General features: G+C 47.5%; 1 protein-coding gene across 4 annotated transcripts in view; it reads right to left on the bottom strand.

Moving 5' to 3' along the window:
* LOC130361199 (24-hydroxycholesterol 7-alpha-hydroxylase) overlaps window positions 1-23129 on the bottom strand; it is a 137471-nt gene that overhangs the window by 88884 nt on the left and 25458 nt on the right. For all 4 annotated transcript variants that reach the window (XR_008890903.1, XR_008890902.1, XR_008890904.1 and 1 more), the window contains exon 5: window positions 7698-7791. Coding sequence is in view for 1 of the 4 variants with exons in the window: in XM_056563909.1 (XP_056419884.1) it covers window positions 7698-7791 (94 nt within the window). In the remaining 3 variants the exon portion in view is untranslated. The remainder of the gene's footprint in view (window positions 1-7697; window positions 7792-23129) is intronic.

Genomic DNA, 23129 nt, shown 5'->3' with positions numbered 1-23129 from the left:
TGATGAAATGTTAATGACTTGATAGTCATTTATTAGTTGTTTTTCCATTTCGTTTTGTTGCGTTCTGACGCTCTTCGTCCTATGCTTTCTGCCACCACGCCTACCCCGTTTTTTGACAGTTTTTTGTCCTTGCGGTTTTTATTTTTGTTGTTCACATTTTGCGTTTCTGAATCTCCACTGGTGTCAGTGGTATCTGATATTTCCGATGCATCGGACGTTTCATAATCCGATGAACCAAAAGTAACGCGTTGGGAGGTCTGATTTCTTTTGCCACGTTTATTGTGTTTTTTTAGGATCGATCTCGGAGTTTTAAAAACGTTTTCCCAATGTCCCCAATTATATTGATTATTTGTTTGAAAATCATGCACATCACGTTGGAATTTGACTTTTTTAGTTTGTTTGATAATGTCCTCCAATGTTTTTATTTTTTCTTTTAATCGTTTGTCAAACTCTTCAAATTGAGTGGTATTAGCATACGGTTGTAATTTCTCTTGGGTTGTTTTTATATTGGTTTTTACTTCTATTAATTCCATTTCTTCAAACTCCACAATGAGATCGATCAACTTTAGGGAACTGTCTGTTAAAATTAGGTTCCATCTGGTTTGAAAATTCTCATTGAAGATAGAGGTAGGTATCTTTTTCAATCTTAGACCGCGTGGCACTAATTGTTTTTCAATATATGTTTTAAGCGTAGTAATATCCCACCAAAGTTTTGTCTCTTTAGTCTGTAGTTTTTCCAAAAAGTGCATTAAACAATTTAAATCAATGTCCATCTTGACACTATCACTATTAAATAAGTCTTTTGCGGCATGAATACGTTCAGTACAATCATCCACATTCCTAAGAGCTTGTGTAGATAGTGCGATATTGTCCAATACTGCCTCTTGAGACGACATATTTAGTCAAGAAATTCACCCAGGGAGCACGAGGTGCTGAGGTGTGCACAAGTGAATAATAATCAAAAAAGGAAAAGAGTCTCAGCTCACCTGGGGCGTGCACGGCTACCTCCAACCAAAGTAGAAAAAAGTAGAAAAAGGCCAGCACGGCCTTCTTGGATCTATTGTTGCGGGGTAACTCCATAACAAGAAAAGTAGAAATAGAACCTTACCACAAAGATATTACGGGCAATACTATCTTAAGAGCTGATTCTTGCCATGCTAAGCATACCATTTCTGCCATACCAGTTGGGGAATTGATCCGTATGAAACGGAACAGTTCCTCATCACAAGTGTATCAGAGGGAAGCCGAAAGGGTCTGCACCCGCTTGACAGCGCGTGGATATCCCCCTTGGCTCCTGAACAAAGCCCGGGCTCGGGTCGATCATATGGACCGCAACAACCTGTTAACAGGTAGGAAACATTCCAGTACTCATGATCAAGTGACTTTCGTCACCACTTATAGTATGGAATTCAATGAAATCAAAAGAATTGTGAACAAACATCTACCTCTACTGGCAGCAGATCCAGTAGTAGGGGAAATCATCAAACCAGGGATCTGGTTTTCCACCCGACGTGCTCCAACTCTATCGAGCCTGCTTGTTCCTAGTATGGTTTGTGTAGAGGAGGAGCAGTCAACCTGGCTGAAAATTAAAGGTTTCCATAAGTGCGGTAACGCAAGGTGTGTGGTGTGCCCCTATGCAACAAAGGGCAATAAAATAGAAGGTACAATAGATGGTAAAATCCATATGATTCGCGAGTTTATTAACAGTGATAGTACCTTCATAATATATAGAGTCACCTGCACTACTTGCAAAATGGATTATGTAGGTAGCACTAAACGCACCTTAAAAAAGAGAATGCAGGAGCATATCAGGCATGCTGCAGGTCCTTTGATACCTAGCATGTCTAATGTCTCAAAACATTTTTTTCTTAAACATAATTCAGACATATCGTCCTTGCGTTTTTATGGCATTGAAAAAATCAAAAGAAGTAAAAGAGGAGGTGATCTTATACGTATTCTTCATAGAGAGATTATGTGGATTTACTTGTTGAATTGTACATATCCGCATGGCCTGAATAACAAGACGGACTTAATACTACATTACTAAAAAGTCCATCATTTGTTTTGTTTCTCATAGCTGTTATATAGTCCTATTGGATTTTATATGTGAGTTTTTTAATGATACATGTATTTTCCTGGTTTTACTTGTGTTGGATTGCACACTGACATAAGATGTCCCTCCCCTTCCTAATGGAAGGGATGGCCTTGCAGTATATAAGGCATTCTCATTTGAGTATTGGCAAGCTATGAGTAAGGGTACAGCAACCTGAAACGCGTCAGCCTTGTTTGGGACTGTTTTTCCATGTGCAATATTTCTATTTTTGTATATGTCCGTGTCTTTCTGCCACCATGAAGGTTTTTAACGAGGATTCGTGAATAAAGTTTTGAAGATTTCTTTCAGCCGTGCTGGCCTTTTTCTACTTTTTTCTACTTTGGTTGGAGGTAGCCGTGCACGCCCCAGGTGAGCTGAGACTCTTTTCCTTTTTAGATTTGTAAATTACTTTTATTAAAAAATCTTAATCCTTCCAGTACATAGCTGCTGTATGCTCCACAGGAAGTTTTTTTTTCTTTTTGAATTTCCTTTCTGTCTGACCACAATGCTCTCTACTGACACCTCTGTCCATTTTAGGAACTGTTCAGAGTAGGAGCAAATCCCCATAGCAAACCTCTCCTGCTCTGGACAGTTCCTGACATGGACAGAGGTGTCAGCAGAGAGCACTGTGGTCAGACAGAAAGGAAATTCAAAAAGAAAAGAACTTCCTGTGGAGCATAAAGCAGCTGATAAGTACTGGAAGGGTTAAGGTTTTTAATAGAAGTAATTTACAAAATTTGTTTAACTTTCAGGCACCAGTTGATTTAAAAGAAAATGATTTCCAGCGGAGTACCCCTTTAAAGGAGAACTCCAGGATGTAACAACTAGGGATGGGAGAGAAGTGTCAGATCGCGGGGGGTCCAACAGCTGGGTCCCCCGCGATCTCCCTTAAAGCAAACCGGCTCTCTGCATGAAAGGAGCCATTTCGACCACCGCACGAAGCTGCAGCCGACACGCACCCTCCATGCAGCTCTATGGCAGAGCCGGAGATAGCCGAGAACAACGCTTCGGCTCTCCCATAATGCTGCATGGAGGGGGCATGACGGACGCTGCTTTGTGTAGTGGTCGACACACCCCATTAATGCAGAGAGCCGGGGCACCGTGTGGGAGATCTCAAGGGGGTCCGACTGCTGGTCCACGATCTTTGCTCTCCTTTAAAACTACCCATTATGCAACATTATACCCAGTGGGGTAACAATAAATTTGGGGGCCCCCCTGTGAGACCTACTGAGGAAGCCCCAAAGCTCCTCCCCCACAAGGTATGCCACACCCATGTCAATGTACCCCACCCATACCAAATTGCTCCCCCCCATACTGATATGCACCACTTATAGGCATTTTCTATGGACGTATGAAGAGCATTTGTAAGTAATACTTACAGTGGGGATTAAAAGTTTGGGCACCCCAGGTAAAAATTTGTATTAATGTGCATAAAGAAGCCAAGGAAAGATGGAAAAATCTCCAAAAGGCATCAAATTACAGATTAGACATTCTTATAATATGCCAACAAAAGTAAGATTTTATTTCCATCATTTACACTTTCAAAATAACAGAAAACAGAAAAATGGTGTTTGCAAAAGTTTGGGCACCCTGCAGAGTTAATATCTTGTACTGCCCCCTTTGGCAAGTATCACAGCTTGTAAACGCTTTTTGTAGCCAGCCAAGAGTCTTTCAATTCTTGTTTGAGGTATCTTTGCCCATTCTTCCTTACAAAAATCTTCCAGTTCTTTGAGATTTCTGGGCTGTCTGTCACGCACTGCTCTTTTAAGGTCTATCCATAGATTTTCAATTATGTTGAGGTCAGGAGATTGTGAAGGCCATGGCAAAACCTTCAATTTACACCTCTTGATGTAATCCCCCGTGGATTTCGAGGTGTGTTTAGGATCATTATCCATTTGTAGAAGCCATCCTCTCTTTAACTTCAGCTTTTTCACAGATGGCATCAAGTTAGCATCCAAAATTTGCCGAAATTTTATTGAATCCATTTTTCCTTCTACTCGTAAGATGTTCCCTGTGCCACTGGCTGCAATACAACCCCAAAGCATGATTGATCCACCCCCATACTTAACAGTTGGACAGAGGTTCTTTTCATTAACTTCTGTTCCCCTTCTTCTCCAAATGTACCTTTGCTCATTCCGGCCAAAAAGTTCAATTTTAACCTCAGCGGTCCACAGAACGTGTTTCCAAAATGCATCAGGCTTGTCTATATGTTCATTTGCAAAGTACAAACACTGATTTTTGTGGTGAGGACGTAGAAAAGGTTTTCTTCTGATGACTCTTCCATGAACACCATATTTGTACAAGTATCTCTTTATAGTGGAATAGTGAACCACAACTCCAGTGTCTGCCAGATCTTTCTGGAGGGATTGTGCAGTCAAACGTGGGTTTTTAATTGTTTTTCTCACAATCCTGCGAGCTGTTCTGTCTGATATTTTTCTTGGTCTTCCAGATCTTGCTTTAACTTCAACTGTTCCTGATGACTGCCATTTCTTAATTGCATTCCGAACACAGGATATTGACATCTGAAAACGTTTTGCTATCTTCTTATAGCCTTCTCCAGCTTTGTGAGCGTCAACTATTTTCAGTTTCAGATTTCTAGACAACTGCTTAGAAGAACCCATGGCGCTGATTGTTGGGGCAAGGTCAGATGAGTCTGGGCATTTAACCTCTTCAGGACGCCGGGCGTATGCATACGCCCTGCATCCTGAGTCCTTAAGGACGTGGGGTGTATGCATACGCCCGTGGGAATTCCGGTCCCCACCGCTAGCCGGTTGGGGACCGGATCGGGATGCCTGCTGAATGCCTCCTGAGACCCCCCCCCCCCCCCCCATGTCGGCGATCGCAGAAAATCACATGTCAATTCAGACATGCGATTTTCTGCTATTCCGGGCTGATCGGGTCTCTGGTGACCCGATCACCCGGAAAATAGGGATGATCGGAGCTGTCAGTGACAGCCCCGATCATCCTGAGGGCTAGGAGTGAGGTCGTAGTGCTGCGATCTCCTCCTATCCCCTGCCATTGGTCAGAACTGATTCTGACCAATGGCAGAGCAGGACAGTGGGTTCTGCCCCCCGTTCTGCCATCCCCTGGATGTCGAGGGGAACAGGGGGAGAAGATGGAGGCCGGTACCTGGAGGAGAAGATGCCTGGGAACCGCTGATCTTCGCTGGAGACTGCAAAGATCCTGGCTCAGGTAGGGAAACGACGGTGGGGGGCTATGAAAGTGAAAGTAAAGTGATCTGCGGCAACAACTAGGAAGGCCAAACTGCAACTCCCAGCATGCCCAGACAGCCAAAGGCTGCCTGGGCATGCTGGGAGTTGTAGTTTTGCAACATCTGGAGGGTCACAGTTTGGAGACCACTGTTACAGTGGTGCCCAAACGGCAGCCCTCCAGATGTTGCCAAACTACAACTCTCAGCATGCCTAGACTGCCCAGGCATGCTGGGAGTTGTAGTTCTGTAACATCTGTCCCTTCAGATTTTGCAATTTTCATGAAATTTTTGAAAATTGCTGCTCTACTTTGAAGCCCTCTAATTTTTTCAAAAAGCTAAAATATGTCCATTTTATGATGCCAACATAAAGTGGACATATTGTATTTGTGAAGAAAAATAAAATTTATTGGGAATATCCATTTTCCTTACAAGCAGAGAGCTTCAAAGTTAGAAAAATGCTAAATTTTCATGAAATTTTGGGATCTTTCACCAAATAAGGATGCAAGTAACGCTGAAAATTTACCACAAAATAAAGTAGAATTTGTCACGAAAAAAAACTCAATCAGAATATTCGGTAAAAGCATCTCAGAGTTATTAATTTGTAAAGCGACGGTGGTCAGAATTGCGAAAAAGGGCTCAGCCCTTAAGGTGAAAAAGGGCTGCTTCCTTAAGGAGTTAATACCTTTGAGATTGACATCACCTGGTCTTCCCAGATGATGATTGAGAACAATCCATGACACTGGCAGGTCTCAGCTTTGCAAAGGGGGCAGTGCATGCTATAAATTCTGCAGGGTGCCCAAAATTTTGCAGACGCCATTTTTGGGTTTTCTGTTATTTTGAAAGTATAAACGATGGAAATAAAATCGAACTTTTGTTGACATATTATAAGAATGTCTAATCTGTGATTTGATGCCTTTTGGAGATTTTTCCATCTTTCCTTGGCTTCTTTATGCACATTAATACAAATTTTTACCTGGGGTGCCCAAACTTTTGATCGCCACTGTATGCCAGCCCAGGGGACCTAAAAGTGTGGTCTTCTGCACTACAATGTATATATTTAGGAAATGGAACTAATGTAGTCACTAGAAGACAATGGGGGAGATTTATCAAAACCCGTCCAGAGGAAAAGTTGCCGAGTTGCCCATAGCAACCAATCAGATCGCTCCTTTTATTTTTCAGAGGCCTTTTCAAAAAATGAAAGAAGTGATCTGATTGGTTGCTATGGGCAACTCAGCAACTTTTCCTCTGGACAGGTTTTAATGAATCTCCCCAATGTTCAGGCCACTAAACTCTCCGAGTACACTGAGGTGTTCAATTTTGCTAATATGGTGACATATACCCTGAAGGGACGTGAATGGGGCCTATTCCCTTCCCGAGCGGCAGCCCCCCATTACAGGCAACACAATGTCCCCCAATGTCAGGTCCAATGAATGCCCTGGTTGTATCTTCAGCCTGCTCCCATATTAAACAAGATGGGGCAGTGGTCTTCAACCTGTGGACCTCCAGATGTTACAAAACTACAACTCCCAGCATGCCCGGACAGCCAACGGCTGTCCGGGCATGCTGGGAGTTGTAGTTTTATAACATCTGGAGGACCACAGGTTGGAGACCACTGCTATAGGGGGTGCAGAGGTAGCAGTCATGCCAGGGCCCTGGTGCCTTAGGGGCTCAAAGGCACTTGTACCCCATAAGAGAGCAGTATTATAAATGACGCACAACAGACATGGGGCCCCGTTACAGATTTAGCATTGGGGTCCTAAAGCTACAAGTTGCGCCTCTGGTTGTAAAAATATGGTACAGTTGTGGCGCCCCCTCTGGTGCAGGTAAACATACTGAGAGAGATTTATCAAAACCTGTCCAGAGGAAAAGTTGCTGAGTTGCCCATAGCAACCAATCAGATTGCTTCTTTCCTTTTTCACAGGCCTAAAGTTGCTGAGTTGCCCATAGCAACCAATCAGATCGCTTCTTTCATTTTTCACAGGCCTAAAGTTGCTGAGTTGCCCATAGCAACCAATCAGATCACTTCTTTCATTTTTCACAGGCTTAAAGGTGCTGAGTTGCCCATAGCAACCAATCAGATCGCTGCTTTCATTTTTCACAGGCCTAAAGTTGCTGAGTTGCCCATAGCAACCAATCAGATTGCTTCTTTCATTTTTCACAGGCCTAAAGGTGCTGAGTTGCCCATATCAACCAATCAGATTGCTTCTTTCATTTTTCACAGTCCTAAAGGTGCTGAGCTGCCCATAGCAACCAATCAGATCACTTCTTTCATTTTTCAGAGGCCTAAAGGTTGCTATGGGCAACTCAGCAACTTTTCCTCTGGACAGGTTTTGATAAATCTCCCCCATTGTTCCTGTTGCAGGTGAAAATAATGTTCCAGCTCCTGTTTCCTACCTTACCACTGTCTTCCGTTGGTTTATTTTGCTCGGCTTTGGCTACTATGTCTTTAAATAATTTCAGCAGCCATTGTTTGGAATGGGACCAATCTCTGCAAGACAGAAAATGATATACAATATATTAATATAAAATGCGATTGTAAAGTTGTCAGACCCTTTTACTTTTTTCATTTGCTCCTTGTACTAAAATAAAATAAAAATAAAAATGACAAAGTGAAAACAGAATTTCAGGAATGTTTACATACTTAAAGGGGAACTCCGGTAAAAAAAAAAAAAAAATGCTTTCACATCAACTGGTGCCATAAAGTTAAACAGATTTGAAAATTGGAAAAAATATGTGCAGCTCACAATTATATCACCAACCGAGGACAAATGGGAAATGCACCTATACCTATGGTGCCAATAATAAATATTAGAAAAAGAGACAAAAATACCCAGACCTCAAGCAGGGATGTGGAAATCCTATAGCCCGACGCCCGGGACAAGTAGTTTTGGGCGCCGGGCAGGTGAATTGTTTATAGATTTAGCCCTGTATCGGGCAGGGACAGACAGACTTCCCCCTTATTTTTCTTTAATGCCGGTGTGAGGCGCAGGAGCGGGTATAAGTCTGCACCTCACACCAGCGTTCGGGGGCGGCGGCCTCCATCTGACTGCAGAGCCCCCTTATCTCCCCTCCCGGAGGATGCAGCTCTACACAAGAAGACACAGGAGGGTGAGAGAAAGGACGTAGACAGCTCCGTGCACAGCTCCATCCCCCGCGCACAGCTCCCCCCTCCCCTGCTCTGTCTAGACAGGACCTAATTCACCACTGGGCGGTTGCTTGTTTGCACGGGGAAAACACAGAGCGGGGGGGGGGGGGGGGGGGGGCGGTTGGGGACGGAAATCTCACCTCACACCGGCGGTGACTACAGCTCTGATGTCCACTCATGGCGGCTCAGGTGAGGAGGCCGAGAATACAGGCGACAGGAGGGGTGGTTGTATATGTAGGGTGTGAGTGTATGTGTAATGTGTGTATGTAATGTATGATGGGGGGGCAGCGGCAGGTGTATGTATGATGTGTACATATGTATGGTGTATATCAGTGTTTCCCAACCAGGGTGCCTCCAGCTGTTGCAAAACTACAACTCCCAGCATGCCCTGGGCATGCTGGGAGTTGTAGTTTTGCAACAGCTGGAGGCACCCTGGTTGGGAAACACTGGTGGATATGTATGTAGGTTACCTAGCCGAATAGGCATAGGTAGCCCTGACTGTGGGGACGAAAGGGTTAAGAAGCAGGAAGAAACAGCAACCCTCCCACTCCAGTACCTTGGGGAGGGGTTTCCAAGGGGTGTACGCCCAGGGGTATTTACTGGGTGTCCTGCAAGCAGCTCTCCCTCTTGTGTTCCAGCATCCAAGGTGAGAGCATCCCCTGTGATGGCTGACGAACAGTTTTGGTGTGGTTTCCGGGAGCGGGTGCTGGCTGATGCTTCACTTATCCCCCGCATTCTAGCGGAGCTCGGGGACGCTGCTGCGATGCGTGCCCCGGCTCCTGTTAGCTCCCCTGTTGCGGCCCCTGTTAATTTACTGTCGGCTCCGGCGGCGGCCCCGCGGAGCCGACGTACTTCTAGACAGAGGCGCCCCCCTTCCAGGCTTAGCCCCAGTCCCCCTCACCTTCCTAGTGGCGCCCGGCGTGCTGGGGAGGCCGCGCGCACGGCGCCGGGATCCCGGGCTCTCGCTGCCAGCATTGGCCCAGCGAAGTGTCGGGCGGTAGCTCCGCCCCTTCCGGTTTCGGCTCCCGGCACTTCCCGGCGCGCTGTCTCGGCTGCAGCTAGGGCTGAGCGTAGCTCCTTAGTGGTAGATCAGGTAATGGGCGCACAGGCCTCTCATAACTCGCAGGCATCCTCATCAGCTGATGAGGTGCCTGGTACCCCCCCTGTTTTCCAGGGTCCCAGTGTGATTCCAATAGCAGGCAGCAGCTCTACTAGTCTCCCTGCAAATGCCCCTTTGCTGCCTGCTGCAATAGATTCTATGGATGTGGGTAGTGAGCCTTTATTTGAAGATGCTGTAGAGGTGGTGGGAGTGGGCCAGGGTTTGCTTCCTCCTATCTCTCAGGCTACATTTTTAACCCCTGCACTACAGCCACATAGTGCCCCCATCTCCTTGCACAACCCCCCCCCTCCTCCCCCCCCTCCCCCTGTGGTTGCTGCTGCACAGTTGCCGGCGCCTATAGTCAGCCAGCCACCGCGTGACCGTGATGGTTGTGGGTCTGTGAGTCGGTCCCGTGGGCGTCGGTCCCGATCGTCCTCCCGGGGTTCTGGCCGATCGCGCAGGAGCAGAACTGCTGTGTCGCATCGTGGGTGTAGGAGACGTTGTCGCCGGGAGTCCAGGAACAGGGACAGGTCCCGCAGGTCCCGTTCATCCCGCTGGCGTTCGCCCTCCTCCTCGGGGGAGAGTTCTTGGAGTTCCGTTAGCCCGGACAGGAGGTCTCGTAGGCGTTCGGGCAGGCGACACAGGTCCAAGCCTGCTCGGAGGTCTTCGAATGGAGCTGACCGACCTGGGGCTGTAGATACACCTGCACCCGTGGAGCGTGTGGACCCTGCTCCGGCTCCTCAGTGTGGACCTTCATCTTCTCCGACTGTTGTTCCTGCGCAGACGGGTGAGTTCAACTTTGCTGGGGTTTGGGGTGATGCGGGTTCTGATCTTTTGCCTACTCTTAAAGCGGTTTTGGCCAGGTTGGAGGGTTCACAGGCTAGTCCGGCTCCTGTGGTTAGGAAGGTTTCCCCGGTACGGGCGGGGGTACATAAGGAGTCATTCTTTTGTGGTGTCAGTCCCCTTGGATCACATGTTGAGTTGGCTGTGAAAGAGAAGATTTGGGGGAACCAGTATGTTGATGTCTGGTCGTTGGTGTCGGTGGATCAGCACACCATTGATAAGGAGCGTAGGCCTCAGCCTGAAAAGTCTTTTCCAGCTAGGCCAAAAGTAGCTAAGACTATGGGAAATTGGGTTCAGGCTTTTGCTGTTTTGGGTTGTATAATGGGTGAAAAGCATCCTGAACGTTGTTCGGAGCTTTTTATATACATGGACTCGGTGTATAATGCCTACAAGTCTCATGGGGGTTCAGCCTGGTGGCGTTATGACGAAGAATTTCGTCGTCGCCTGGCTTTGACGCCTGAGGTTGGTTGGGGAGTTAAGGCAACTGATGTTTGGTTGCGCTTGATGATGGCCCAGAAGGGAACCCCCTTTCAGTCTGGGGCCGCTGGCCCAGCGGGGACACCAGGGTCAGTGGCCGTGCGGCGTCCCGGCGCATGCTGGCTATTTAACGAAGGACACTGCAAGTTCCTTAACCTGTGCAAATACAAGCACGAATGCTCCGCTTGCGGAGGTGGCCACGCTGCAACGCGTTGTCCACGGGCCCCGAAGCTCCCGGGGCGTCCCGCAGCTGCTGGTGAGGGGAAGGACGCCGGTGAACGTGTCCGCGATGTCCCCGTGGTTAGAGCAGTACCCCAATAGGGAGTGCGCCCGAGTTTTGAGGGATGGTTTTTCCCAGGGTTTTTTTATCCCCTTTGTTTTGGGTTCTGATGCTGGGGAGTACCCTGACAATCTAAAATCAGCCAGGGAACGCCCGGCTGTGTTGAGTGAAAAAATTGGAAAGGAGGTGGCCCTGGGGCGCTTTATGGGCCCGTACCGCCACCCTCCGCTGCCTATGTTTAGAGTTTCCCCGTTGGGTGTGGTGCCTAAGAAGGAGGCTGGAAAATTCCGACTTATCCATCATTTGTCCTACTCGAAGGGTACATCTGTAAATGATGGGATTCCGAAGGAGGATTCCTCGGTTTCCTACGTGTCTTTTGACAGGGCAGTGGCGCTAGTGCGAGGAGCGGGGCCTGCGGCCTTAATGGCGAAGTCCGATATTGAATCGGCTTTTCGCCTGCTCCCGGTACATCCGGAGTGTTTTCATTTGTTGGGTTGTCGTATGGATGGTGATTTCTATTATGATGTTTGTTTGCCCATGGGTTGTTCTATCTCATGTCACTATTTCGAAATGTTTAGTACGTTTTTGGAGTGGGTAGTGCGTTTTGAGACGGGCTGTTCATCGGTGATTCACTATTTGGACGACTTTTTGTTTGTTGCCCCTGCGGGTTCCCCCAGATGTGGTTTCCTGTTAAGTACTTTTCATTTTTTGATGCAGCGTTTTGGTGTTCCGCTGTCTGCGGACAAGACGGATGGTCCGTCCACGGTAATGTCCTTTTTGGGTATTGAGATTGATTCGGTGGCCATGGTTTTTCGTTTGCCTTCTGCTAAGTTGGAGATTATGTTACAATGGGTTGAATGTTTTTGTGAGGCGAAGAAAGTTACTCTTCGGCAGATGCAGGTGCTCTTGGGGCATTTGGTTTTTGCCTGTCGGGTAATGCCGATGGGTAGGGTTTTTTCTAGACGTTTATCTTTAGCGACCAGGGGAGTTGCCCTACCTGGTCACCGGATCCGTATCTCTCGGTGTCTGAGATCTGATTTGTTGGTGTGGCGGGAGTTTCTGCGGTGTTAAAATGGCCATACCTGTTGGCAGGCGGAGGAGGTCTGCAGCGGTGAACTGCAGCTTTTCACGGATGCTGCAGGGTCGGTTGGTTTTGGAGCCTTTTTTGCTGGTGAGTGGTGCGCGGAGGCCTGGCCGCCGGATTGGGAAGAGAGGGGTTGGTGCCGGAACTTGGCGTTATTGGAACTTTTTCCTATCATTGTGGCTGTTGAGCTGTGGAGTGGTCGTTTCAGTAATCAAAGGGTTTGCTTTTGGACGGACAACGCGAGTGTGGTGCATTGCATTAATGGCTTGTCTTCCTCTTCTCTTCCTGTCTTGTCGCTTTTACGTCACTTGGTTCTTCGTTGTTTGGAATGCAATATTTGGTTCCGGGCTCGGCATGTCCCGGGTGTTGATAATGTTATTGCTGATTCTTTGTCTCGATTTCAGTTCCAGGACTTCAGGAGGTTGTGCCCGACGGCAGAGCTGGAGGGTCGAGCGTGCCCGCCTTTGGTCTGGGGCCTAGTGACAGGAGATTGATGCCACTGCTGGAATCATCGATGGCGGCCTCTACGTGGTCAGGACATGGTAAGGCGTGGAAGGAGTGGTGTCTTTTGGTGTATGGGCGAAATGTGTCTGGGTGTTCCGATTCGAGATTGGAGGTAACTGTGGACTACTTATTGTCATTGCGCGCTTTACAATTTTCTGCTTTAGTGGCGCGGCGCAGGCTGGCGGGGGTTAGTTTTTATTTTCGCTTGCTGGGATGGGAAGATGTTACGAAACGTTTTTTGATTCAGCAATCACTGAAGGGATGGCAGCGTACTCATGTCCGCAGGGAACAGCGGCGCCCGGTTTCTTATCCTTTGCTTGTCTCGCTAGTACAGGCCTCGGTCAGTTGCTGTTGTTCCCCTTTTGAATCTGCCTTATACTCCGCTGCTTTTTGTGTTGCGTTTTTTGGTGCTCTACGGGTGGGGGAGCTGGTTCCTTCCTCTAAGCAGGGTTCTGGTGGTTTGCGTTTTGAGGATGTGGTTTGCTCCAACGGTGTTTTGCAGCTACGTATTCAACGGTCAAAAACCGATCAGGCGGGTACGGGAGCTTGGATTCGCCTTCAGTCGGTTGATGGCCCGGCCTGCCCGGTGCGGGCTGTCTCCGCCTATTTGTTGATTCGTGTTTCTGGCAGACAATTTTTCTCTCATGCTGATGGTTCGGCTTTATCCCGTTTTCAATTCCAGTCGCTGTTCAAGCGGTGTCTGCAATACGCGGGGGCTCCCCCTTCCGAATTCGGAACGCATTCCTTTCGGATTGGGGCGGCTACGGAGGCGTCCAGGGCAGGATTGTCCGTGTCTGATATTCAGCGTATTGGGCGTTGGCGCTCGGATTGCTATGCTGGTTACGTGCGCCCTGAATTGTTGCTTTAACCTGTTTTTCCTTTTAGATCCTCCGGTTGCTACGGTTGTGTTCTTGGGCCACTCCTATGTTCATCGGGCGGCACAGCGAGCGGCCTGCCGTCCTGGAGGGAGATCGTTGGGTTTCCATCAAGTCGATGCCCAATGGAGGGGGATTCCGGGTATGAGATGGCCTCAAGTGCTTTCGGAGACGGTGGACCTGTCCGGTAGGCTGAGATCGGGAGTTGTTTTGGTTGTCCACGCGGGTGGCAACGACCTATGTTTCACTAGGGTCCCCGAGTTGATAACCATTATGAAAGCAGATGTGGAACGGCTCGGGGGTTTTTTCTCCGAAATGGTTCTGGTGTGGTCGGAGATTGTTCCGCGGGTAAAATGGCAGGGTGCCAGGGATGCAGAGGCGATTGAGCGGTCCCGCCGTTTAGTTAATTCCAGGATGGCGAGGTTTGTTCGGTCTAAGGGCGGTGTGGTGGTCAGGCACAGGGAGCTGGAAGGGGATAATAGGAGGTTTATGATCAGCGATGGTGTCCACCTCAACGATATTGGGCTGGACATCTTCCTTTCTGGTCTTCAAGATGGCGTTGAACAGGCCCTTTTTGTATTGAGTGGGGGTCGGAGCTCCGTGTAGGAGTACACGGGCTCCTTCTGTGGCGTAAAGGAAGTTTATTTTGGGGAGTTTTGAGGTGCCGAAGGCAGCACATGCACGCTGTGGAGACAGTGGGGCATACTGCTTCGGCTGAAGCAGTACTTCGGCAATAAGAGTTGTGTATTTCATGGTTACTGCTATGCAGTGTTATATTTATTTAACAGAGTTACATATATTTAAATAAACGAGCTGTGACCACCACCCAGCCCACTTAAAAGGTTCATGAGTGTCAGTGTTTTATTTCAGAGTGGGAGAATTTAGATTTAAGATCTGTTTAAAAGGTGTGTCCGTACAGTCTGTAGGTTACCTAGCCGAATAGGCATAGGTAGCCCTGACTGTGGGGACGAAAGGGTTAAGAAGCAGGAAGAAACAGCAATCCTCCCACTCCAGTACCTTGGGGAGGGGTTTCCAAGGGGTGTACGCCCAGGGGTATTTACTGGGTGTCCTGCAAGCAGCTCTCCCTCTTGTGTTCCAGCATCCAAGGTCCCGCCCTCCCTCCCTGGTTTTTTGCTTTCCTGTTTGTTTTGTTCATTCAACTGGGCGTCCTGTTGTGGGACGTTCGGTTTTTTGTTACCCCCCTTATATAAAAAAAAAAAAAAAAAAATTTTATATAAAAAAAAAAAAAAAATTAATATTTTTTCCTTTTTATAATTCATTTCAATATACTTTGTTTGATTTTGTAAGTCACAGCTGGCGTAAAGGAAGTTTATTTTGGGGAGTTTTGAGGTGCCGAAGGCAGCACATGCACGCTGTGGAGACAGTGGGGCATACAGCTTCGGCTGAAGCAGTACTTCGGCAATAAGAAGTTGTGTATTTCATGGTTACTGCTATGCAGTGTTATATTTATTTAACAGAGTTATATATATTTAAATAAATGAGCTGTGACCACCACCCAGCCCACTTAAAAGGTTCATGAGTGTCAGTGTTTTATTTCAGAGTGGGAGAATTTAGATTTAAGATCTGTTTAAAAGGTGTGTCCGTACAGTCTGGTGTGAGTGTATGTGTGTATGATGTCTATGTGTGATGTGTATGTAATGTATGATGTGTGTATGATGTCTAAGTGTGATGTGTATGTATGTGATGTATGATGGGCAGCGGCAGGTGTATGTATGATGTGTGCATATGTATGGTGTACATGTATGGTGTGAGTGTATGTGTGTTAGTAATGTATGATGTGTGGGGGGGCAGTGGCGGGTGTATGTATGATGTGAGTGTATGTGTGTATGTAATGTATGATGTGTGGGGGGGCAGCGGCAGGTGTATGTATGGTGTATATGTATGGTGTATATGTATGGTGTGAGTGTATGTGTGTATGTAATGTATGATGTGGGGGGGGCAGTGGCGGGGGTGTGTATGTATGTATGTATGATATGGGGGCAGTGGCTGGTGTATGTATGATATGTGTATGCATGAATGTTTTGTATAGGAGCGGACTGTCACGTCGGGCATTAGGGCAGTTGTGCCATCTAATTTTATTTATTTTTAGTGGCACCCGTACTAAATTGCACCCCCAGAATCCCGCCCCCTTCATACTCACCCGCCAACCAAGAGCCCCACGGATGCACACAAACACGCCCAAACCAAAACTACAACTCCCAGCATGTTGGACCATAACCTAAACTGTTGAACTATAAAGTGCAACATGCTGGGAGTTGTAGTTTTGGTTCGGGTCAGCTGCAGAGCTATAGGCTGCATCAGGGCATGCTGGGAGTTGTAGTTTTGGTTCGGGTCAGCTGCAGAGCAATAGGCTGCATCAGGGCATGCTGGGTGTTGTAGTTACTAACTGTAATTCCCTGTATTCCTTGACACAGACTATGGCTCTGCAGCTGACACAAAGCAAAACTACAACTCCCAGCATGTCCCACAATAACCTTAACTGTACTATACAGTGCAACATGCTGCAACACCCACACAACCATAGGCTGCATCAGGGCATGCTGGGAGTTGTAGTTATCTACTAACTAAATGCAACTTCCAGCATTTTCTGACACAAAATGCAGCACATAAACTGGAGAAGCAGAACCCCCCCCCCCCCCTAGTAACACATAAGTCCCTATTGAGACTGAAAAATAGTGATTAAAATATTTTAAAAAGTGCGTATATATGTGAATAAGCCCCTTTCCTAATAAAAGTTTCCAATTTTCTTTAAATAAAAATAATGTACAAAAATAAACATAAGTGGTATCGCTGCATGTGAAAATGTCCAGACTATTAAAATATAATGTTAATTAAACCGTACGGTGAACGGTGTAAATGTAAAAAATAGTCCAGAATTGTTCATTTTTGGTCACTTCATATGAGAAATTTTTTATAAGGTGATCAAAAAGTTACATCTAGACTTTTCTGGGCTTATCTGGGGGTGTAAGAGGATCTACAGCTCTCCCGCCGCTAATATCCTGGCATACTGCGATCACCTATTAAACCATTAGATCACTCAGCAGTGTCTAAAGGATCTTATATCCATCCCTGGTGGTCTAGTGGCGGGGGGATCAGACTATTTTGGTTGAAATTATTTCATCTACCAGGACAAGTGGATTTTCTTGAGGGACAAGTAGATTGTGTTCCGCTTTAGTCCCTTGGACAAGTAGTTTTTTTTTTTTTAATTTCCACACCCCTGTCAAGGAAGGTAAACTATATGAATACAATTGAAGGAAACAAGGATCGTGCTTCAATTATAATAGGATATACAGATCCTTGTGAGGTGGAATATTTTATATCAATTTTAATAAAATCTGTATATCCTATTATAATTGAAGCACGATCCTTGTTTCCTTCAATTGTATTCATATAGTTTACCTTCCTTGAGGTCTGGGTATTTTTGTCTCTTTTTCTAAGATTTGTAAATTGCTTCTATTAAAAAAACTTAACCCTTCTAGTACTTATCAGCTGCTGTATAATACAGATATACTTCAGAAAAATGTGTGAAGTTCTTTCCAGTCTGGCCACAGTGCTCTCTGCTGAAACCTCTGTCCCTATCAGGAACTGTCCAGAGCAGGAAAGGTTTTCTATGGGGATTTGCTCCTACTCTGGACAATTACTTACACCGACAGAGGTGTCAGCAGGGAGCACTGTTGTCAGACTGGAAAGAACTACACAACTTCCCCTGGAATATACAGTGGGGAACAGTTTGGGCACCCCAGGTAAAAAAAAAAAATGTTATTAATGTGCATGAAGAAGCCAAGGAAAGATGGAAAAATCTCCAAAAGGCATCAAATTACAGATTAGACATTCTTATAATATGTCAACAAAAGTTAGATTGTATTTCCATCATTTACACTTTCAAAATAACAGAAAAAAAAAAAAAATGGTGTCTGCAAAAGTTTGGGCACCCTGCAGAGTTAATATCTTGTACTGCCCCCTTTGGCAAGTATCACAGCTTGTAAACGCTTTTTTTTAGCCAGCTTAGAGTCTTTCAATTCTTGTTTGAGGTATCTTTGCCCATTCTTCCTTACAAAAGTCTTCCAGTTCTTTGAGATTTCTGGTCTGTCTGTCACGCACTGCTCTTTTAAGGTCTATCCATAGATTTTCAATTATGCTGAGGTCAGGAGATTGTGAAGGCCATGGCAAAACCTTCAGTTTACGCCTCTTGATGTAATCCCCAGTGGATTTCGAGGTGTGTTTAGCCCCTTAAGGATGCAGGGTTTTTCCGTTTTTGCATTTAAATTTTTTCCTCATCACCTTCTAAAAATCATAACGCTTTCAATTTTGCACCTAAAAATCCATATGATGGATTATTTTTTGCGCCACCAATTCTACTTTGCAGTGACATTAATCATTTTACCCAAAAAATCCACGGCGAAACGGAAAATAAAATCATTGTGCGACAAAATTGAAGAAAAAATTTCATTTTGTAACTTTTGGGGGCTTCCGTTTCTACGCAGTGCATTTTTCAGTAAAAATAACACCTTATCGTTATTCTGTAGGTCCATACGGTGAAAATAATCCCCTACTTATATAGGTTTGATTTTGTCATACTTTGGAAAAAAATCATAACTACATGCAGGAAAATGTATATGTTAAAAATTCTCATCTTCTAACCCCTATAACTTTTTTATTGTTCCGCGTACAGGGCAGTATGAGAGCTCATTTTTTGAGCTGTGTTCTGAAGTTTTTATCGGTACCATTTTTGTATTGATCGGACTTTTCGATCGCTTTTTATTCATTTTTTCATGATATAAAAAGTGACCAAAAATACACTAATTTGGAATTTTTTTGCGCGTACGCCATTGACCGTGCAATTTAATTAACAATATATTTTTATAGTTCGGACATTTTCGCACGCGGCGATACCACATATGTTTATTTTTATTTACACAGTTTTTTTTTATGGGAAAAGGGGGGGTGATTCAAACTTTTAAATGACCTTTGTTAACTTTTTTTTTTTTTACTTTTTTTTTGCAGTGTTATAGCTCCCATAGGGGGCTATAACACTGTACACACTGATCTCCTATGCTGATCCCTGCAGAGCCATAGCTTTGCACGGATCAGTCAGATAGGGTCTTGATTGCTCAAGCCTGCAGCTCAGGCATGGAGCAATCAATCGACGATTGGACGCCGTGGAGAGAGGTAAGGAGACCTCCGCCTGCGTCCCAGCTAATCAAAACATCAAGATTCTATCGCGATGTCCCGATAAGCCCGACTGAGCTGCCGGGAACCGTTTACTTTCATTTTCAGATGCGGCAGTCAACTTTGATAGCCGCGTCTGAAGGGTTAACAGCACGCGGAACAACGATCAATGCCGCGTGCTGTTAGCCCAGGGTCCCGGCTATCGTTAGCAGCCGGGACCAACCCGGTGTGATGGCGTGACCCCGTTTTTCACACCGGGAACGGGCTTAGGGCGTACAGGTAGAGGTTAGGATCATTATCCATTTGTAGAAGCCATCCTCTCTTTAACTTCAGTTTTTTCACAGATGGCATCAAGTTAGCATCCAAAATTTGCTGAAATTTTATTGAATCCATTTTTCCTTCTACTCATGAGATGTTCCTTGTGCCACTGACTGCAATACAACCCCAAAGAATGATTGATCCACCCCCATGCTTAACAATTGGACAGAGGTTCTGTTACGCCTAGCGCTCCGGGTCCCCGCTCCTCCCCGGAGCGCTCACGGCGTCTTTCTCCCTGCAGCGCCCCGGTCAGTCCCGCTGACCGGGAGCGCTGCACTGTCATGGCCGTTGGGGATGCGATTCGCACAGCGGGACGCGCCCGCTCGCGAATCGCATCCCAGGTCACTTACCCGTCCCGGTCCCCTGCTGTCATGTGCTGGCGCGCGCGGCTCCGCTCTCTAGGGCGCGCGCGCGCCAGCTCTCTGAGACTTAAAGGGCCAGTGCACCAATGATTGGTGCCTGGCCCAATTAGCTTAATTGGCTTCCATCTGCTCCCTGCCTTTATCTGACCTCCTCCCATGCACTCCCTTGCCGGATCTTGTTGCCTTGTGCCAGTGAAAGCGTTTTGTGTGTCCAAAGCCTGTGTACCAGTACTACTGCTATCCACCCTGACTACGAACCTTGCCGCCTGCCCCCGACCTTCTGCTACGTCCGACCTTGCCTCTGCCTAGTCCTTCTGTCCCACGCCTGCTCAGCAGTCAGCGAGGTAGAGCCGTTGCTAGTGGATACGACCTGGTTGCTACTGCCGCAGCAAGACCATCCCGCTTTGCGGCGGGCTCTGGTGAAAACCAGTAGCCTCTTAGAACCGGTCCACTAGCACGGTCCACGCCAATCCCTCGCTGACACAGAGGATCCACTACCTGGAAGCCGAATCGTGACAGTAGATCCGGCCATGGATCCCGCTGAGGTGCCGCTGCCAAGTCTCGCTGATCTTCCCACGGTGGTCGCTCAGCAATCGCAGCAGATTGCCCAACAAGGACAGCAGCTGTCGCAGTTGACCGCCATGTTACAGCAACTTCTGCCTCTGCTACAGCAGCAACCATCTCCTCCGCCAGCTCCTGCACCTCCTCCGCAGCGAGTGGCCGCTCCTAACCTCCGCTTGTCCCTGCCGGACAAATTTGATGGGGACTCTAAACTCTGCCGTGGATTTTTGTCTCAGTGTTCCCTGCATATGGAGATGTTGTCGGACTTGTTTCCTTCAGAACGGTCTAAGGTGGCGTTCGTAGTAAGCCTTCTTTCAGGAAAGGCCTTGTCTTGGGCCACACCGCTCTGGGACCGCAATGATCCTGCCACAGCCACAGTCCAGGCCTTCTTCGCTGAACTCCGGAGTGTCTTCGAGGAGCCAGCCCGAGCTTCTTCTGCCGAGACTGCCCTGTTGAACCTGGTCCAGGGTAATTCTTCCGTTGGCGAGTACGCCATACAATTCCGTACTTTTGCTTCTGAACTATCCTGGAATAATGAGGCTCTCTGCGCAACCTTTAAAAAAGGCCTATCCAGTCGCATCAAGGATGTGCTGGCCGCACGAGAGATTCCTGCCAACCTCCAAGAACTCATCCATTTGGCTACCCGCATTGACATGCGTTTTTCTGAGCGACACCAAGAGCTCCGCCAGGAAAAAGACTTAGATCTCTGGGCACCTCTCCCACAGCATCCTTTGCAGTCTTCGCCTGGGCCTCCCGCCGAGGAGGCCATGCAAGTGGATCGGTCTCGCCTGACCCAGGAAGAGAGGAATCGCCGTAGAGAAGAAAATCTCTGTCTTTACTGTGCCAGTACCGAGCATTTCTTGGTGGATTGCCCTATCCGTCCTCCACGCCTGGGAAACGCACGCACGCACCCAGCTCACGTGGGTGTGGCGTCTCTTGGTTCCAAGTCTGCTCCTCCACGTCTCACGGTACCCGTGCGGATTTCTTCTTCAGCCAACTCCTCCCTCTCAGCCGTGGCCTGCTTGGACTCCGGTGCCTCTGGAAATTTTATTTTGGAGTCGTTTGTTAATAAATTCAGCATCCCGGTGACCCGTCTCGTCAAGCCGCTCTACATTTCCGCGGTCAACGGAGCCAGATTGGACTGCACCGTGCGTTACCGCACAGAGCCCCTCCTCATGTCTATTGGACCCCACCTTGAGAGGATTGAGTTCTTCATTCTCCCCAACTGTACCTCTGAGGTCCTCCTCGGTCTGCCTTGGCTCCGGCTTCATTCCCCCACCATTGATTGGACCACCGGGGAGATCAGGAACTGGGACTCTGCCTGCCACAGGAAGTGCCTCTCCCCCCCTCCCAGTCCCGTCAGGCAAGCCTCTGTGCCTCCCCATGGCCCCCGTCCTGGTGTCACACTGCCCCGTGCCAGGCCTCGCCCTCTGCCCTCCCTCCCCATCCCCACTCCTGCTGTACTGCCTGCCGTTGAGGAAACCCTCCATTCTTTCCCGGTGTCCTCATCCCAGGGGAGGCAGTTACCGGACAAAGAGAAGGGGAGACCTAAGGGGGGGGGTACTGTTACGCCTAGCGCTCCGGGTCCCCGCTCCTCCCCGGAGCGCTCACGGCGTCTTTCTCCCTGCAGCGCCCCGGTCAGTCCCGCTGACCGGGAGCGCTGCACTGTCATGGCCGTTGGGGATGCGATTCGCACAGCGGGACGCGCCCGCTCGCGAATCGCATCCCAGGTCACTTACCCGTCCCGGTCCCCTGCTGTCATGTGCTGGCGCGCGCGGCTCCGCTCTCTAGGGCGCGCGCGCGCCAGCTCTCTGAGACTTAAAGGGCCAGTGCACCAATGATTGGTGCCTGGCCCAATTAGCTTAATTGGCTTCCATCTGCTCCCTGCCTTTATCTGACCTCCTCCCATGCACTCCCTTGCCGGATCTTGTTGCCTTGTGCCAGTGAAAGCGTTTTGTGTGTCCAAAGCCTGTGTACCAGTACTACTGCTATCCACCCTGACTACGAACCTTGCCGCCTGCCCCCGACCTTCTGCTACGTCCGACCTTGCTTCTGTCTACTCCCTTGTACCGCGCCTATCTTCTGCAGCCAGAGAGGTTGAGCCGTTGCTAGTGGATACGACCTGGTCACTACCGCCGCAGCAAGTCCATCCCGCTTTGCGGCGGGCTCTGGTGAAAACCAGTAGTGACTTAGAACCGGTCCACTAGCACGGTCCACGCCAATCCCTCTCTGGCACAGAGGATCCACCTCCTGCCAGCCGGCATCGTGACAGGTTCTTTTCATTAAATTCTGTTCCCCTTCTTCTCCAAACGTACCTTTGCTCATTCCGGTCAAAAAGTTCAATTTTAACCTCATCGGTCCACAGAACTTGTTTCCAAAATGCATCAGGCTTGTCTATATGTTCATTTTTAAAGTTCAAATGCTGATTTTTGTGGTGAGTACGTAGAAGAGGTTTTCTTCTGATGATTCTTCCATGAAGACCATATTTGTACAAGTATCTCTTTGTAGTGGAATAGTGTACCACAACTCCAGTGTCTGCCAGATCTTTCTGGAGGGATTATGCAGTCAAACGTGGGATTTGAATTGTTTTTCTCACAATCCTGCGAGCTGTTCTGTCTGATATTTTTCTTGGTCTTCCAGATCTTGTTTTAACTTCCACTGTTCCTGATGACTGCCATTTCTTAATTACACTCCAAACAGAGGATATTGACATCTGAAAACGTTTTGCTATCTTCTTATAGTCTTCTCCAGCTTTGTGAGCGTCAATTATTTTCAGATTTCTAGACAACTGCTTAGAAGAACCCATGGTGCTGATTGTTGGGGCAAGGTCAGATGAGTTTGGGCATTTAAAACCTTTGAGATTGACATCACCTGGTCTTCCCAGATGATGACTGAGAACAATCCATGACACTGGCAGGTCTCAGCTTTGCAAAGGGGGCAGTGCATGCTATAAATTCTACTGGGTGCCCAAACTTTTGCAGACGTCATTTTTTTGTTTTCTGTTATTTTGAAAGTGTAAATGATGGAAATAAAATCTAACTTTTGTTGACATATTATAAGAATGTCTAATCTGTAATTTGATGCCTTT

This window comes from Hyla sarda, chromosome 3 (assembly GCF_029499605.1).
Source record: "Hyla sarda isolate aHylSar1 chromosome 3, aHylSar1.hap1, whole genome shotgun sequence".
NCBI classification, from domain to species: domain Eukaryota; kingdom Metazoa; phylum Chordata; class Amphibia; order Anura; family Hylidae; genus Hyla; species Hyla sarda.
This window is presented reverse-complemented; position numbering and strand designations above follow the sequence as displayed.